This window comes from Coffea arabica, chromosome 7e (genome assembly GCF_036785885.1).
Source record: "Coffea arabica cultivar ET-39 chromosome 7e, Coffea Arabica ET-39 HiFi, whole genome shotgun sequence".
NCBI lineage: Eukaryota > Viridiplantae > Streptophyta > Magnoliopsida > Gentianales > Rubiaceae > Coffea > Coffea arabica.
In genome coordinates this window covers 43,015,565-43,032,551 of record NC_092323.1, presented here as the reverse complement: position 1 = coordinate 43,032,551, position 16,987 = coordinate 43,015,565, and the positions used below count along the sequence as shown (strand labels likewise).

Genomic DNA, 16,987 nt, shown 5'->3' with positions numbered 1-16,987 from the left:
CCAGCTAACAGCACCATTATATTTCCTAAGATTCTACATTTCCAAAACCTGTATTTGTAAACTTGCCCAAGCCAGCTAGATATTTCTGAAAAATTTGGGTTAACATGCACTGGGATGGACATCAGATGGAAAGCAAATGACAGCAAGAATCAATTATCTCTTAATCACAATACATAAGCAGCATGATAAACTTATAACACACGTTTGATGTGGAATGACAATTTCAGAGGAATAGAACTAGTGGGGGAATCCATTTTCATCTATACATGCTAAAATACAGTCACAGTCACAGTCAAATTCACATTCACATACTCCTGCACTATTCTCAAAAGAAGTCAACAAATCTATCAGAAAAAATAGTCTCTTACAAAATAGTTGTCATCTGAATCAGTTATGGTTGATGACAGGTTTAAGTACATGTGCATTAATTATCATCGGGCATTCCTCTCTTCTGTTGCCTCTAAGGCATCCACTTCCTCATTTGACAAAAGGTCAACAATGGGTTCAAATACATCCCACTCTTTTCTTTTCCTGAAATAACAGCACAAGAAACAAATAAATTTCAAAGTGGAAGCACAGCCAAGTACTCAAAACTTTTAACCTTTCCTTTATTATATATTAGCACTGGCAACATGTTCTACAGCATTCTTGTAGTTATGCTTAGACACTTTCTCACAATTCAGATGGATCTAAATTTATTGAATTCAATCATCACCATCATTCAAATTTAACAAGTTATGGTGTAACATACAGAGATACAATTTAAGCTCACAGTCCACTACGCTCTCACCCCAAAAGGAATTCTCTCCTCTTGAAAATTCTTGGATATGCTAAAAGAGGTTATACGCCTGATTCAAATTTAATAAGAAAATGCAAGATAACAAAAATCTGTAACCATTTGGGGACTGTTGAGGAAAGGAAGGAAGCTTGAAACAGGTGATGGAGGAGCTGGGAGACTGCGGAATGGTTGAGCTGGTAGAGTAGTAGGGTTTATGAAGACTCATTGAAGAATTTCCAGTTGTGGTGGAGGCAAGGAGGTGGAGATGAACAAAATTGGGATGGAGATAGAGGCATCGACATTGGCAGTTCGCCAGGAGAAGGAATTTGACATTGGGGAAGGAGGCAAGGAGGTGGATTAAGTAACCAATGCTATGGAAAAACTAGTACTACTGAGAGTTTCTAAAAATTTTGAAAACATCTAGTAGTAGAATACCAAAAAATGACTTCCAAACAATTTTTCAGACAAGCAGATAAACAAGTTTATATTTACCACAACCATTTGGCCCAGTACTACAGCACCACATCCAGCCCAACCACAAATTGTTAACCCATGGCCCACCCCAAGTGCTTCTCCATCTGCTCAATTGCACACCAGATCTGCACCTTTTTGCACACCAGATCTGCACCTTACTCAAAGGCTCAAGTTGATCCATGGTCAGTAGTAATTCCCATCCACATCCTTATCATACTGCCCTCACACTGCTCCTTAGATATACTCTTAAAAGTCTGAAAACCCCACTTCCCAAAACAACCTTAGTCCAACCCGTCCCCACAACCCCACTCAATCCCCAGTCCCCAAACATTTGAATATATTACATGGTGCCATTCAACAAACCAATCCCTGATTTCCACCAACTTTCCCTCTTCCTCTGTCCATTCTGGCTCCTCCTTTCGATCTCTTATGCAAATACTTAAAACAGATGCAAAACAAAGAGATTTAATCAGACAAACATATATGCACACCACATAGAATTGCACCAACATAGGCCTAAGAGACACAAACTGCGCACAATATCTTGAAGAGTCAACTTACAGAGACATATGACACAACTATGCTATGTTTAAAAAAAGCATGGTGGAGTCGGTGGTGGCATTGATTGGAGAGGGATGTTCTTCTCGTGAGGCGTCTTTTCCTCATGTTTTATGAAGAGAAAGAAGATGATTAAGAGAACTGTTGGCGGGCAGAGAAAGGAGCACGAGAATGGGCCTGTTTCTCTACAGGGATGCGAAAGGGTAGGTCAATAGGCCAATTGGCTGAGAAGAGAGGATGATGGATGGCTTTTCTTTTTCAATTGGGACGGCTGTGGAGGGGTATGGCCAGTTTGGTTGGATTGATGGGGAAAATGTCTTAATTCCAAATGGAAGAAGGGATTATATGTTCTGTTATAATGTTTTCCAAGATCTTTTAGGAGAAGATTCTTATTGTGGTTTTGTTTTTCTTCATTTTATTCTCTTTCCAAAGTTAGTCGGTGTTTAAGTCAAGATTGCATCAGCATAGTTACTTCTTTATTTCATCAAAAACAAAGTCTGTTTTTGCATTCATAATCTCAAACATAGTTCACATCTTTCAACAGAGCAATATACAGGTTGAATGGCTCTCTAATAATGGCAGTAACATAACTTGAATTTGTGCACTCAATAGATGCTCATCCCAAAATTATTAACAACCATTATCTTGCACTTTTGAACCATACAACAAAGAAAGACATAATTTTTATAGTGAATAGAAACTTAATCCCTTCAATGGTTAATATCAGGCCACTTTAACATTGAAGTCCAATATACTAGTACAAGTGCATTCCAAGTACTAACATGTTGTAGCACTTTTCTATTTCTTTTCTTTTTTCCCAAATTAGTGGCAACTTTCTTGTTGCTGCAGAAATATTCTAAAAGGCATGTAGTCTTACCGTATAACACTCGATTTGTTACCAAATGACTTCACCAAGTCCACAGCAATTCCACCTGCCTTACTGTGAGACAAAGAGACAGTGAGGACAATATGTTCATAGTAAGAAGAAAATGACAATTGAAACTATACAAGCCAGATAGAGAGGACAATATATATGCTAGACAGTAAGGAAAATATGTTCATAGAATGAAGCTGCATACAGAGCATATTGCAACAGAAACTAACAGGCAAAAGAAAATTTAGTAACCAGATCACAAACCTAATTGGTATATGCTCAAACCCCTTGCGTCCCTTTTTTATCATTCTACTTTCCTTTGCAGAAGCTACACTCTGGACAGCAATCTAAACAACAAAGAGTCAGGAAACTTTGGAGCAATAATACAACAATTTGCACCACCTAACCATCAGATAGACTCACCTCATAAAGTTGTTCCCTAATGGCAATGGCAATTGCAGGCTGCAAATTCAAATGGCAAAGCAACATTAAGTCATCTCCATAAGTAGATAAGCATTCAAAATGCAGACAACAAATTCATGTAACAGTCAACAAATGGAAAAAAAAATTCAATTTACAAGAAACTAGCACGAGAACACCAGAGGTGCTGATGCATGCTCAACAACCATCAAGCCAACCTAAAGCCAGTTACTGTTGAGACATTTAAACATAACCTGTTAATTACAAGTGGCAATTGGAGCAAGCAACAAAAAATTAGCACACATCTCACTCTTTTCTGTATAGTAAAATCTTAGGCTCTTATGTCAGTTTGATTGGATTAGTGTAGTTGAATTTTTCTCACATTTTTGCAAGTTGTTAAAAGAATCAAACGTGTCAATGTTCTAGTTGGTACTATATATTTTGATATTAATAAAATCATGAACCTTAAATTTCTCAAAACTTCAATTGTGAATTTCAAAAGTTTGTTTAATTTATCTATTTACATCTATAAACAGGACATAGCTAATAAAACAGTAAAAACAGACACCTTGTAACTAATGCAAAACTTGATTAACAGTATAAGGTAAATGTTTTGGCTGGAGCAAAGATGACAGCAGCAAAATTTGGGTTGAGACATGAATCAAGACCATGCTGGTCAATTGTTGAACTAAATCTGTCAAGAAAGGATCAAAAAGTGTTGAAGTTGATCAAAAAAACGATGAAAAGGGAAGCAACTCCATGTCACATTAGAAGAGGGAAACACCAGACTGAGAATAAAATGAGAACCTATGTGTTTCAAATATGGCATAAAACAAACTAATATTGGCACATCAAAAATTCAAAATGCAAATTTGTTTAAACCAAGCGTTTTATATGATCTCTCAGTACCGAACCAGAAGACAGTCCAAAATAGAACCTAGTGGGGAACTAGTTCCATTATATACCAGAAAAGAAGTTTTAAGTCTCATCATTTCTATCCACGCAAAAAAACTAAGCAATGACACTACATATACTTTCGTTGAGTCAATGGCTTAAATCAAATGCTTACACCAACTTCTGGGTCTTCAATTCCCATATCCTTGCAGAAAGTTCTTGCAAATTCTTCTGGATCACTCTCAAAGTTGTTCAAGTCCTGAATTTCGTAACATACATGTCCCTTTAGAGATATAACGTAACATTACGAAAAAAATATGACATTCAATCTTCACATATTAATCTCAGATGCTAATTATTAAACTAAGTCAAAAAGATAAAAAGTCCAGTCCCCAGCAAAACTCACCCATAGAAACTGATCCTTGATAAGCGTATGATTTACACGGAGATCAAGCTGATTGACCCAAAATAAAATACGTGAGAGTATTATCTATATTGCTCTATTTACTGACCATCCAGTGGCCAAAATGCGACAATAGAGAAAAATAAGTAAAGACATGTATACTGAAACAGAAAGATGATATAGATACTCATGCCAGACCTTGATGGGGACTACTCGCTCACCGGTATACATATCTTGTCCTTCATATGACCGAAACTCTGTCAGCTGTGACTGCAAAAATTTGAAATAGCAATGCCATAACAATCAGAAAGTAGATAGAGAAAAATTCAAATTCAATGATGAATTTGTCAAGAGAAGTACTTTTAATGTGACATAAAATGGGGAGGGGAAGCTTTTTTAGACTTAAGTGAATGTTAAATACTTTTAACAGTCATGTAAAAGAAATTTCTACCATGGTAGAATCATCCCTCCTTTCTTCTAAAATGTCAATTCAAGATACCAATAAATAAAGGACTGAGGTACAGGAACAGAAACATCCCCTTTTAAAAGATTTCATACATGCAGACACCCCAAAAGACAACCAACATTCATACCAATGAAATAATTCCTAAGCTGGGCTAGCAATAACTATGGTGGATAAATGGAAGCTTGAAAACAGATGACATAGTAAGTTACAGCAAACAAAAGCAATTGACTGGCTTAATACCTGGATGGATTGAGCAATCTGAGTGACAAATGCTGGAGGAAGTTTCAAGTCTTTTACAGTTCTTTTTGCAAATACTACCACTTCTGAATCAGGATCTGCAGAAGTAAAGAAACATAAGTGGTCATAAAAATCATAAAGAGATATAGTATAAAGGTAATACTGATGGAGGCAGATGTTACAAATTCTGCATTTAGGTGATATTTTACCACAGCTTAAATTCATCCATACTATGTAAGCCGAATAGCCCGTGTGCCTCCAAATGAAGAGTGGCTTCTTGAAGCACAATTACCTCAAGAATGTTACTTGTGAACCTTTGCATACCCATAATCCATATTCAACACCCCTAGTCACTTATTGCAATATAAACTTCGTCTCTTCATTCATTATCTGCTCGTAATCGAGTTCATAAGTTTTGAAAGACTACATACAAGGAACAGAATATACTATCAGTCTAATCTCCCATAGCTCAAGAGATCTTGCAAACCCTCAAGTTCAATCAGAGAAGTTCATGAATTGCTGAGTTAGTTTTAGAAATTCCAAATTACATTAGATTTCAGATTATCCCTCAAAAGCCCTGCTTCCTACTTTCCTTCATCAAGAGCTTTCTGAGGCATCCAATTATTAGAACTAAAAACCCAAAAAAGAAAAACCATTTCTTGACAGGGTTTTACTTCATTACAGCTTATCTGAAGGGCAGCTAGTTCATGTTTTTCTCAAAATTGAATAGAACTAATCACATTAAAAACTACCCGAATATTCATTTATTTTCTTAAGTTACAATGCATACATATAATCTAAAAATCCAGCTTAGAGATTATCTTGCAAGAATTAAAGTAAATTTATGACGTAATAGCTAAAATTAATCTGAAGAAAAAAAAAAGAACGAAAAAATAAGAAGATTTTACCCGACGGGTTCCAAGTGAAAGCATCTCTAAATCTTTGACCATCAATTTCAATGTCTAATCGAATAGGCAACAGATTATCAGAAGTTGGACTGCACAACCAAAAGAAAACCAAAATCAATCGAAATTGAAACTCACAAAAATGGATTCAGAAAAATTAAGAGCTCAAGAAATATTACAAAGAAACATAAGATGAAAAGATAACTTACATTCTGAACTTTACAGGGTTTCTGGAAGAACCCCAAGTGGAGAGCGGTTTCATGCTTCTGCTTCTACTGCTTTTTTTTATTTCAGTGATTTTTTTTTTTCTGGTTTTTTGTTCTTTTGGCGCCCGGTGGGGGAAGGTGCGGGAGTTTATTGACAAAATAACTCTTCTTTTCAAACATATAACCAAAGTAATCTAATTTTAAAATTTATTATCTTTATAATTCTTTTTCTTCCACATAGATTGCATATGTGGTAGGATAGAGATAGATGCACATACTATCTCTCTTTTCCAATTAATATCTTCTTTGATTCTCTCTCTGTACCTACCCACTTTTTTTTCCTTTATTATTTTTTGTCCTTTCGTTATTTTTCCTTGTCAAATGTAATTGTTAAAAGTCAATATTTATATTAACAACATCTAAAACTTCATTATCATTCCTAATATTGTATCTGTAGATGAAAATATTCTCCTCGAATTGATAATTTCAAGGTAATGAAGATTATTCTCTTGTCTTTTCTGTTGTACAGTTTTGGAACATTCCTATGGCTTTCAAAAAATTTTGAATACTAATTGCTTTAACAAATGATTTCTCACACCGTGTGCTTGATAAAATGTCTAAGAGGAAAACTACGTAACAACATAAATTCATGCTCAATATAAGCATGTTCATTTGTAGTGCCTCTCTATCACATAATCAAATAATCTCGTATACTTGAAGTATTTTTGCACATTTATTCAACATCAATTAATGGCTTGTGTTACTTTTGAGAAACTTTAGCATTATCTTAATTGCAATAGTTTGATTACTTTTTGTAAAAGTACTTTTCAAGGAGTAGAAAGTATAACATAAATAAATATGATAACCTTGAAGTTTTTTAACTTTTTTATATTATTGCTTATAATGTTCATTGCAATTTTTGTATTTTGCAAATTTATTTTTGAAAAAATATATGCAATAAGTTTGATACATTTAAAAAAATTGCAGAGAGTAATAATAGCAAGGTCAATAATAGTAAAATTTATTTTAAATAATTATAAGGAAATTATCAAAGTTATGAAATTTTCTTGTGCCTCTATAATAAAACAGTTTAAATTTTTAATTTTTATTGGAAACTATAAAACTAGATTAAAGCTTTCCTTTCTTGTTATCCTACATGGCAATCAGGATAATTAGGTGGCAACAATAACATCGATTTGAGAATAAAATTTGAAGGTGAATCACATTGAAAATATTTTTAGAAAGAGTGTTATTTTGGCAAAAAAACTCGAAGGTGCGGGGCCTTCATGATGGGTGGGGTCGGGTGTTGTGGTTTTTGGGGCTACCAGTTCGGCAAATTTATTTGAATATTGATGGAAAAAAGGAAAGTCAGAAAATGTAGCTAGTAAAGGAGCTTTTTCTGCTAAAAATTTGTTTCTTTTTTAAATACAAGGCCGCCTCATTAACATATCTAGTCCATGCGTGAATGCAAGATTTCCAATTAATTCTAATTGCTGACATGTCGATCTGTCATTGGCTAATTGATGGTCGTCCTACTCGTGTGAACTGGACGTCTAGCGATTCTTTTGTTTCTTTGCTTGTTTGGAAGTCTTCCACTGAAATCTAATCCCACGTGACTTTCACATCTTTTTCTTTTTCGTTTTTTACTTTGTAAAAGAAATCCATGTAGGTTTGGTGAGAATTGACTGCTGAATGTTTCAGAATTCAGAACCGTCTTTTCTCCTCCTCTCCATCCATCGTTTCTCGCATTTCATGATCACCGAAACCCCCCTCAGCCTCTCATCTTCGTCTTCATCATCATCTTCATCTTCTTATCTTCTATCTATCTTGCTGAGAACAAATGGTAAGAAGAAAAAATAATTTACTCTGAGATTCTTTCTTCCTCTACCAAAAATAATCTAGCCCTTTAATTTTTTTTCTTTTTTTTTAGCAAAATGGGGGGTTTAGTTGTAGCTTTTTGAGCAAACTAATGCTGTTTATTTTTTTATATTGCAGGATAAAAGGGCTCCAGATGTTTCTACCTCTGCTTGGTCGTCTTCCTTTCCTCTTCTTCTCTCTTATTTTTAATTTTTTTTGTCAAAATCCTCTTCTTCCTTTCACCGTTTTTCTATTCATGTATGTGATGAGCAAGTGCCAGAGACAAATCTGAAATCCTTTTAGGTTTTGAATCTGAACATTTTGAGATTTTTCTTTCATTAAATTTCCTGTTCATGTTGTTTTATCCTTTTACTTATTTGATCTGAACTTGACCTTTTTTTTGTGATTGCAGGTGGGAAAAGTTGATAAATTTCATGTTTTATTTTGGTAAATTAAGTTTTGGTTGTATTTTTTCAGGTTTTCTGTTGTGAATCCTTGGCAAGAAAATATTTTGTGTGTTCTTAGTTTCTGGGTTTTCTTTGACTAACGGCCAATAGCATTGTAAGTGATCATGGAGCCCCACTAATCTAGATACTTGTTTTAAATACATCTTCCTTGCGTATTTGCAGAGATCTTGCCTTTCTTTTTTCTTTTACAAGAACTTATTTATTTTAGTTTACAAAAATGCCAATTTTTTTGTAAAAAAATTCCCGTTGATTTGGTTCTAAGAAGCTAAGATTGACTTGTAATCATCTATTGGGGATAACATTTCGAGAATACAACCTAAATTATAGCAGATTTACTGGTCCCTAAAATGGTTTCAATCTTTGCAGGCAATAAAAAATTTGGTATGATATGTTGGTCTTTCCAATTTTTTCATTTGTTGAAAAGGTATAGTTAATTTTTTGCAGTTGAAATAACAAGAAGATGTTAGGATTTGTTTGCATTCAGATTCTATTTTCTTAAATTATTTGCTTTTTTTTCCGTACTGTTGGTTATGTTATTAACATACTTTACTATATTAAAGGCGTGACCAAATCAAGATTCAATCATTCTAAAACCAGTTCGTGGAATAGTAAAATTTTTAAGTTAAAAATGTTATATTTTCCTTTTTTTGTGGCTTTTTGATTGAAGGATGGTCACTATTGGATAGAGTGGTTCTTAATTTTAGCCTTAGGTCCTTAATTATTTGCATGCTGCTAATACACTATTTTCAAATGGTGGATACCTTTTGAATTGTCTCAAATATGTATGATATTTATTTTTGAAACAGTTTTGACATTTTTCCCCTTTTTTCTTTATACATACTATGACCATGTTGCAAAAAACACTTCAAATTTTGGTGCTATTGTATTGTACAAAGAACTGAACGAGTTTTACCCAATCATAGACTTGTTGGATTGTGAAAGACACTACCACTAGAGGTCGCGGTTTTCTTTTACCTTTTCATTTTACAGATGATCATTTTTTCAATAACTTTTTTAAAGCTTGGTCCTCTGTGTATCTTTTCCTTGCGAATGGAAAGTACCAATTCGAGACAGTCTTCTCAAAATTTTGTGGAAGATCTTAAGCCTCTGGACTGTATTCAAACCAAAATAAGATAGGTAAAGCATAGCTCTTCATCAATGAAATATCCATCCTATCATCTTATATCTATGCTACCATTTTATCTTACACTTTTCATGATTAATTTTCATAGAGGTAGGCATGTACAGCAGTTAATAATATTTGTTAGAGAGCTAGGATGGTTTGTTATACTTTATGGCCAATACTAATTCTCCAATGCATTTCATCACCCTTGAATTCCAAAGTTTAAATGGGTTCCATAGGACAAAACATAACTACGATTTGAGAAAGTCAATTTCACGTCAGCAATTCTAAAGAATTATTTAAGGGTGCAAAAGGAGTTCAATAGTCACTTCTTTGTTTTAAGATTTTGAGAATTTGCAGGGCCATTCAAATTTTAAGTTTTTTTTTTGTTGTCAAGAATTTCCCAATTTGACACTTCATGAAGGGTGTATATTGGTTTATCCTTTCATTTTTTTTTGCATAGATGTGTCTATTTACGAGCAATTTTCTCTTAATTTTTCCTTTGATCTAAATATTTCTTCATGTTTCCTTTTGTTTCTTGCTAGGTTATTACAAGTATGGATGGTAATTTTTTTGGAAAAAGGTGTAGCCTTCTGGTTGGAGTATTACACCAGATGAAAGTTATAAATATACTAATTTATTTTATTCACAATTGGGCTATGATGATACAATTTTGATTTCTTTAGATGTATTTCAGGCTTTAAGTTGATTGCCGTATCTTGGCGAGGCAACCCTAATGGCATTTGACATTCATTCTCCCCTTAAAATGTAATTGGGTCTGCAGCCATGGCGGTACTCTTATCTCTGTCTGACTTTTGCTAACAGACCTGAGCCTTACTTTACATTATTATAATTACTGCTTGATTTAATCAAAAATTTGATCACTAATTCCTTTTTTTTCATTTGTATAATAATCTTCGGATCATGTAAATTTTTGATGTTCTTATTGGTCGTTTTCACCTTTGAAACAATCTCTAGAGAGCTATACCAGAAATTCTTAGGTATGCTGCTTTGGTTTACAGTTATAGCTCATTCATCATATGATGTTTTACTTATGACAAAGCTTTAGCCTTTTTCTTTTGCTTTATACTATTTTGATCATGCTAGAGAAATTGCTTGATGCTTTGGTTTAATTTTTATAGTGACCCTAAATAAGCTTTTGTCAATGTGTCTTAAACTTTTGAGAAATGTTGTGGTCAAGTGTAGAAACTACATGATGTTTAGAATGAAATATCTAAATATTTGAGAGGTCTTGTAAGCATATACGTCTTAATAGAGAAGTAAATATGATATTTGATGGTTGTTTTTTTTTTTAAATAGTGATAATTTTTTACTTCAGTATAAAAAGACTAGTTAGTTGGGAAAATCTATTCGGGGCCTTTCTTTTTTCCTGCTTCGCATCCCAAAAACATAAAAGAAAAACATCCTGCGTTGCTCACTTAGTGTTATTTGGGTAGAAATTCTTTCTCCTAATTTTCTCTCTCTTTATGGTAACTAGAAGATAACATGTTCATAATGATGGCTTTTGGTAATGTTAAATTGCATGTTTTGTAGCTGTTTAGTAGTGACAAGAGATTAACTCATTTTTTACGTATCTATATTTGGTACTTCGTTTTTTGGTCTCCTGGGTTCTAAAGAATTAGAGAAAAGAAGCATTTTTCTTCTTTTTTTTTGTAAACTTTATTTCTTGGAGAAATGGGGATAGGTATTGCTGGAGATATGTTACTTTCAAAGGGCTACATTTGATGGTCTATTTTGAGGATAGAGCCTTGTAAATCTCGAGCAATAGATTGTGCCATACAGCTGGCACTGCTGTTGAAGAGATTTGAACATCTACAAGTGTGGAAGAAGTAAAATTGACCTGTAAGCACATAAAATAGAGGGAATATCTACAACAGTGTGTGAGGACCCGAAAAAAAATTATTTTAAATTTTCTCCTATTTTTGATAGATTAATTTATATTTCCTTTAAATTTACTTGCTTATTTGCTAGCCTTAATTTGATAGTGATTTTAAAGGTTACGTTAAGATTTTTATCATTCCCCTTTTATATTTTGGTACATGTTAAGTTTCATAGAGTATTATGGTAGTTCGACCGATTTGTGAGATGTGCGTATTATATTTGGTGGACGAGAATGGGCGTGGTACTAGAGGAATTATACGATTAGAAATGTTAGGAGTGTATTAGAGGAATACAAGATAGATTAGTTATAAGAAAAACAAGAAAGACAAAGAGATAGGAATAGAACCATTTGCCGCCACTTGTCGAGAATCTAACCAAACTTTGACTAAAACTTGGACCAAGAAACTCTTGTGTTTATCTTCTAAAATTGAACCAAAAACCTCTCATTTGTTTCCTCCTTGTGGCCAAACCTAAGAGGGAGAGAGAAGAGAGAAAACTTCCAACTTTCATCTTGATTTCCTTGCTTGATTTGTGAAGAAACCAAAGATTAATCTTAATCCACTCCATAAAACCTTGAGTTAAGCTTGGAAGGAAGCTTTTGGTGGAGTTACTTGAGGAAGAAAGCTCTTGTCTTGCAACTTACCTTGCAGTTTGAAGGTATGAAGTTAAGGAACTTGCTCCTCATTCTATTCTTGCAATTTATTGGGCATATCACTTGAATATGGAAGTTTTGTGGCTGGTTTCATGGATTTGTGATGTTGTTGGAATTTTTCAACTTTTATTTATATTTTCCAGCCATGAATTGGGTGTTCTAGTTTTGATTTCGATATGAAAGTTTAGATATGAAGAACTCTAGCTTTGGTATGAAATTTTAGATTCAAAATAAAATTTTCCAGCTTTAGATGTGAAATTCCAGCCTAGGGTTTAATTTTTCAACTTGAATATGTGATGGTTATATGATATATATATATATATATGCTTGATTTAGTGAGTTGGTGGCCTGGTATGTGTGTGGTTGATTTGAGGCTATTTTGTGGTGAGAATGAAGTCTTGAAAATGGCTGGAAATTAGGGAAAATAAGGGGAAGTGCTGCGGAAATTTTTTCCGCAGGAGATTTTGAGCAGTTTTGGGAAATCTGTTATATTTTGGTGTAAAAAAATCTAAATTGAGTTCCGTTTATTGCATTTGAAACTAGACTCATAGCTCTTTTAACCATGTAAAAATCAGGGGTTGGTTCGCCTCCTATAAATACCAGAAAATTTACAAAGTTTCTTGAAAAACCATGACTGTTCTATTTTGCACATGAGACAGCAGTGATTTTGAACTGAAAATTTGACTAACCTATAAGTTGAATTTCATGAAGATTCTTCTAAAGTCTATTTTCTAATGGTGTAAGTTTTGTGATTTTTTTGACCTACAGAACTCAAGTTATACTTTTTCAAAGAATATCGTCAAAGCTGAAAAATTTTGTCAAATGAATTGAGTGGAACTTGAAAAACTTTGAGAAAACTTTTCTAGGATTTAAACTTTAATTGGTGTGATTTTGGATGGTTCTGTGGCCTTTAACAAGTGTACTTCATAGCCCTAGAATGCACTTGGCCATTCTTCGATTGGCTTTCAAGTTTGTCTTTGAATTTTGTGTTTTGAGGGGCCGATTTTAGATAGGCGTATGGCTCATGATTAAGGCTAAAGTGAGCACCTTATTAACCTAAGTTTTGAATGATCGGACCATGACATCTTGTCTTGGTTACTTTTAGGGTTTAATGGTGGGAACGAGTACGACCCAGAATCGAACGTTTAGTTTTGGTCTACTTTAAAAAGTGAGTGTTCTTTGCATGTGTATGTTTTAAATGACTATGTGAAATGTTGTGAATGTTGCCGGAATGTTAAATGCTTTCCAATGATTGCTAAATGGATTTTTGATGAGCGAGTGTGTACTTTATCGCATTCAACCCAAGTAAAAGTGAATTTTCAATGATTGAATGCTACTTGTGCATGAATATAAGCCTTTTGGCTGAACTGAACCCTTGCCCTTCGTTGCCAGTCGACTCGAATCAGAAGCGGACACGGTCGGGGGGCTGGTGACCCTAGGACAATGTTTGGTATATTCGAATATTACCATGAAGTCTGGTGGAGAACTAGCCAGTGAATTCAATACAATGAAATCAATGAATGAATGACATGAACACTGAAGGAGTTTTCACTTGCAAATGTTTTCTAATGTCGAAGGGATAAGAAAAGTGGTTGGCAAATAAATGAATGAATGACTTAAATGAATGGCTCCAAGTGAGCATGTATCCTTTCAATGAATGAATGATTGATTCTTGAATTACTGCTTATTACTGTGCCAAGTTTGCAAAGTGCTAAGTGTAAATGTTCTTGTGTTTACCTACTTGTTTGGGAACTTCACTGAGTTTTTAGCTAGGCTTGTCAATCGGGCCTAATGAGTCGGGCTTTCATAAGTTCAAACTCAACTCATTTAATTTGGAACATTTTTGGGTTTCAAACTATGAGTTTCGGGTTCATAAATGTGAAGGTCATACTCAATTCACATAATATTCGGGCTGTGAGCCTTAATCGGGTTTAACCCAAGTTCACTTATTACTCCTTAATTTTCTTCATATAATTACTATAACTATTAAGTTGTAAAACTAATTTAACATTTACAAGACTATAATATTAAAACTAAACATGAACAAATAATAGTTCTTAAAAAGTATATAAACCAAATTTTTTCAACAATATTTATATTTAATTCGTTCAAAATGCATGAAAAATAGTAATAAAACATGCGATTATAAGCTAATACATCTTTAAAAGTTAAAATTTTTTTTTATAATCATGTGATTTGAATCCAAACATGCTTGATGATTTGTGTTTGTAGATCAAAAAGAAATCAACCAATATTATGCCAATACAAAAATTTATTCAACCAATAAGGAAAGTTAGAGATTCAGTTATGCATCACTAATATTAGTTCTCAAGAAAACTCATGGAAGAGTCTTTAGATGTATTTTTATATTTTGTAATATATATATTTAGTATTTAATAATAATATATTTGGATATATAATTATACATAATATCAAAATATAAATATTATATATATATATACAGATAATTAAAGGGCCGGGCATATATCGGGTTTGAGCCTAATAAGGCCCAAACTCAACTCATATTTAATTCGGGTTTAATTTTTAGGTTCAAACTCAGACCGGATCACTAAAATGTCGGGCTCATCGGGCTTTTTGTCGGACCGAACGAGTCGAGCTCGGGCTGGCCCAACCCCATTGACAGTCCTACTTTTAGTTCATCCCATTAGTTTGTTTTTCTTACAGGGGTGGAGGCTGGAGGAAGTAGCCGTGAACTAGTACATATAATCTCTCGTACTTGTACTTTTGTAGATGAGATATATTTGGAATATTTAGAAATGTAATCCTATGTTTTACTCTTGGATTGTAAATTAAGTTTAAATGGTTGGTTGGAAATGGGACTTTTATGTTAATTTCGAGACTTGAACGGATATGTCAAGAACGTTAGTGAGTAAGTTCTGGCGAGAACTAGGCAGGCGGTCCGCTAAACTCTTGGATATACCCTAAGGGGAGATGGGGTCGTCACACAGTGGATGTGAATGGAATATTAGAATGAACAATTTTCTCAGTTCTTTTTATCATAACTGGTTTAGATTGACTAGATCAATTTCAAACCCCCTCTGATCACCCACCAAAAGTTCCTGAATAGCTTTAAATTGTGTACCCTTGACTAGGAAATGAATCACATTGCTACACGGTCATAGTTTTCCCTTTTTCTTTTTAGTTAGTAGTTCAAAATCTCTTATATCTTTGCATCCATACAAGAAATGGTTTTTGTTTCGTTCTTTTAATCCTATGTTACTCAACTAATTTGTTTAGTTTAATTCTTTTGCAACTTGATTGAGATGGATGACTATGAAGCTTAAAGAGTCAGTGATGGCAATTCTCTTAAAGCACTGAAGTTAATGAACTTTACTCGAGATGGGTTCAAAGTGAACTGCATGAGGTAACATGCTCGAATTAAAAGTTATCAACAGTTTGTTTTGTTATATGCCTAATTAACAATTTATGGATTTGACGATTTACATCTGGGATAGATAATACTGCCAAAATCCACAGTGAAAATACACTTTTTTTTTGTGTTTCACATTTTTTGCTAAATAGCTAAAAGTGAATGAATCTTTGTTATGCGGTTGACCTTTCTCTGTTTCTCTGATTTGAATGATGAAATGATGATATGCACATATTTTCAGCTTTTGGCTTCTGCAGTTTGAAATTTTCTGCACTTTTCCTTTTGGTTTAGCTTGATGGTCTATTGTTCATACATGTTATGTTGGTAAAAAGGTGGCATGAATGAAGGTATGTCCATGATTTATAGGCTAAAATGTATAAGCTTTTTTTTGGCTTTCTATTCTTTATTTATTTGTCTACCATTCACGTTTGAGGAAAAATTGGCTGGCAAGAGGTATTATTCAAATATATGATGATGGCTCAAAATGCATATGTTGTTTATTTGCTTTCTATTGTTTATTTATTCATGCAACATTAATGTTTGAGAAAAAGTTTGAGTGGCAACAGGTATTTATTCAAATATAATGATGGCTCAAACTTAGGAGTATGGAACGTGTTCTTGATGACTTTATTTTTATATTTGGTACTTTAGTAGTTCCTTAAATTTTTGCAACAAAGCGTGGTAAAAACTACTGGTGCGTTATTCGTGGTTTAACAAGATTGTCATTCTGATAGTGGTTATTAAATTCTATTTTGATTCTTTCTTGGTAGGATTTGATTGATGTTTAGATAGTGGAAACTTGGAAGCTAATGGAGTTTTGTCATGAATACTGGATACTTTCCCTTCTCTGTAATATCTTTAGCAAATAGTTATTATTTACTTCAAGAATCGCTTACTATAGTATAGATGTCAAATTTTGTGACAATTCTGTTTAATCTTTAAACACTAATACATAGCTCCAACAGAATTGGCTGATTTCTCAAGACGCTGACCAGGCAAAGAATAGAGGCATTTCTCTAGACATAGCTGCAAGAGAGCACTTTTCGATGAATGTATCTTAAATTCTGACTTATTTCCTTTTCACAATTAGTGACATGCATAGTGCATTGGAAGAGCCTACCTCAATTATACGTGTTATTATACTCTTCAACTTTATTAGTATTATTTCCTTTGTTAACTCTTATCTGTCTTAGTTTACACCTAAATTAATCACAACTGAAATGTCAACAAAATGCTTCAATTATCAACCACACAAAGAAAATTATATACAAAATTGATTTTTAATTTGAAAATGCGGCCTTTGAGGGCTTTGGGTATATTAACCTTGCAACATCAATTCTGGGCATATTAACTTTGTAACCTCACACCACGCAATGCGCG

At 33.6% G+C, this 16,987-nt stretch overlaps 1 protein-coding gene and 1 long non-coding RNA gene across 3 annotated transcripts; one reads left to right on the top strand and one right to left on the bottom strand.

Annotated features, from left to right (window-relative positions):
• Window positions 1-238: 238 nt before the first annotated feature.
• On the bottom strand, window positions 239-6,377 carry LOC113701193 (chromatin structure-remodeling complex protein BSH-like). Its single transcript, XM_027221724.2, has 10 exons — window positions 6,219-6,377; window positions 6,013-6,101; window positions 5,108-5,202; window positions 4,600-4,671; window positions 4,405-4,452; window positions 4,174-4,257; window positions 3,108-3,146; window positions 2,949-3,031; window positions 2,688-2,750; window positions 239-531 (listed from the first exon to the last, which is right to left on the bottom strand). The coding sequence occupies exons 1-10, from the start codon at window positions 6,269-6,271 to the stop codon at window positions 432-434; spliced, it is 726 nt and encodes a 241-aa protein (XP_027077525.1). The 5' UTR covers window positions 6,272-6,377; the 3' UTR covers window positions 239-431.
• Window positions 6,378-7,875: 1,498 nt separating this feature from the next.
• Window positions 7,876-16,732, top strand: LOC140010968 (uncharacterized). Of its 2 annotated transcripts, XR_011818165.1 has the most exons (4): window positions 7,876-8,058; window positions 8,211-8,375; window positions 8,485-15,601; window positions 16,573-16,732. It is a non-coding gene; the product is annotated as an uncharacterized lncRNA (long non-coding RNA). The 2 variants fall into 2 exon arrangements; XR_011818164.1 differs by having other exon boundaries at window positions 8,211-15,601.
• The last annotated feature ends 255 nt before the right edge of the window (window positions 16,733-16,987 follow it).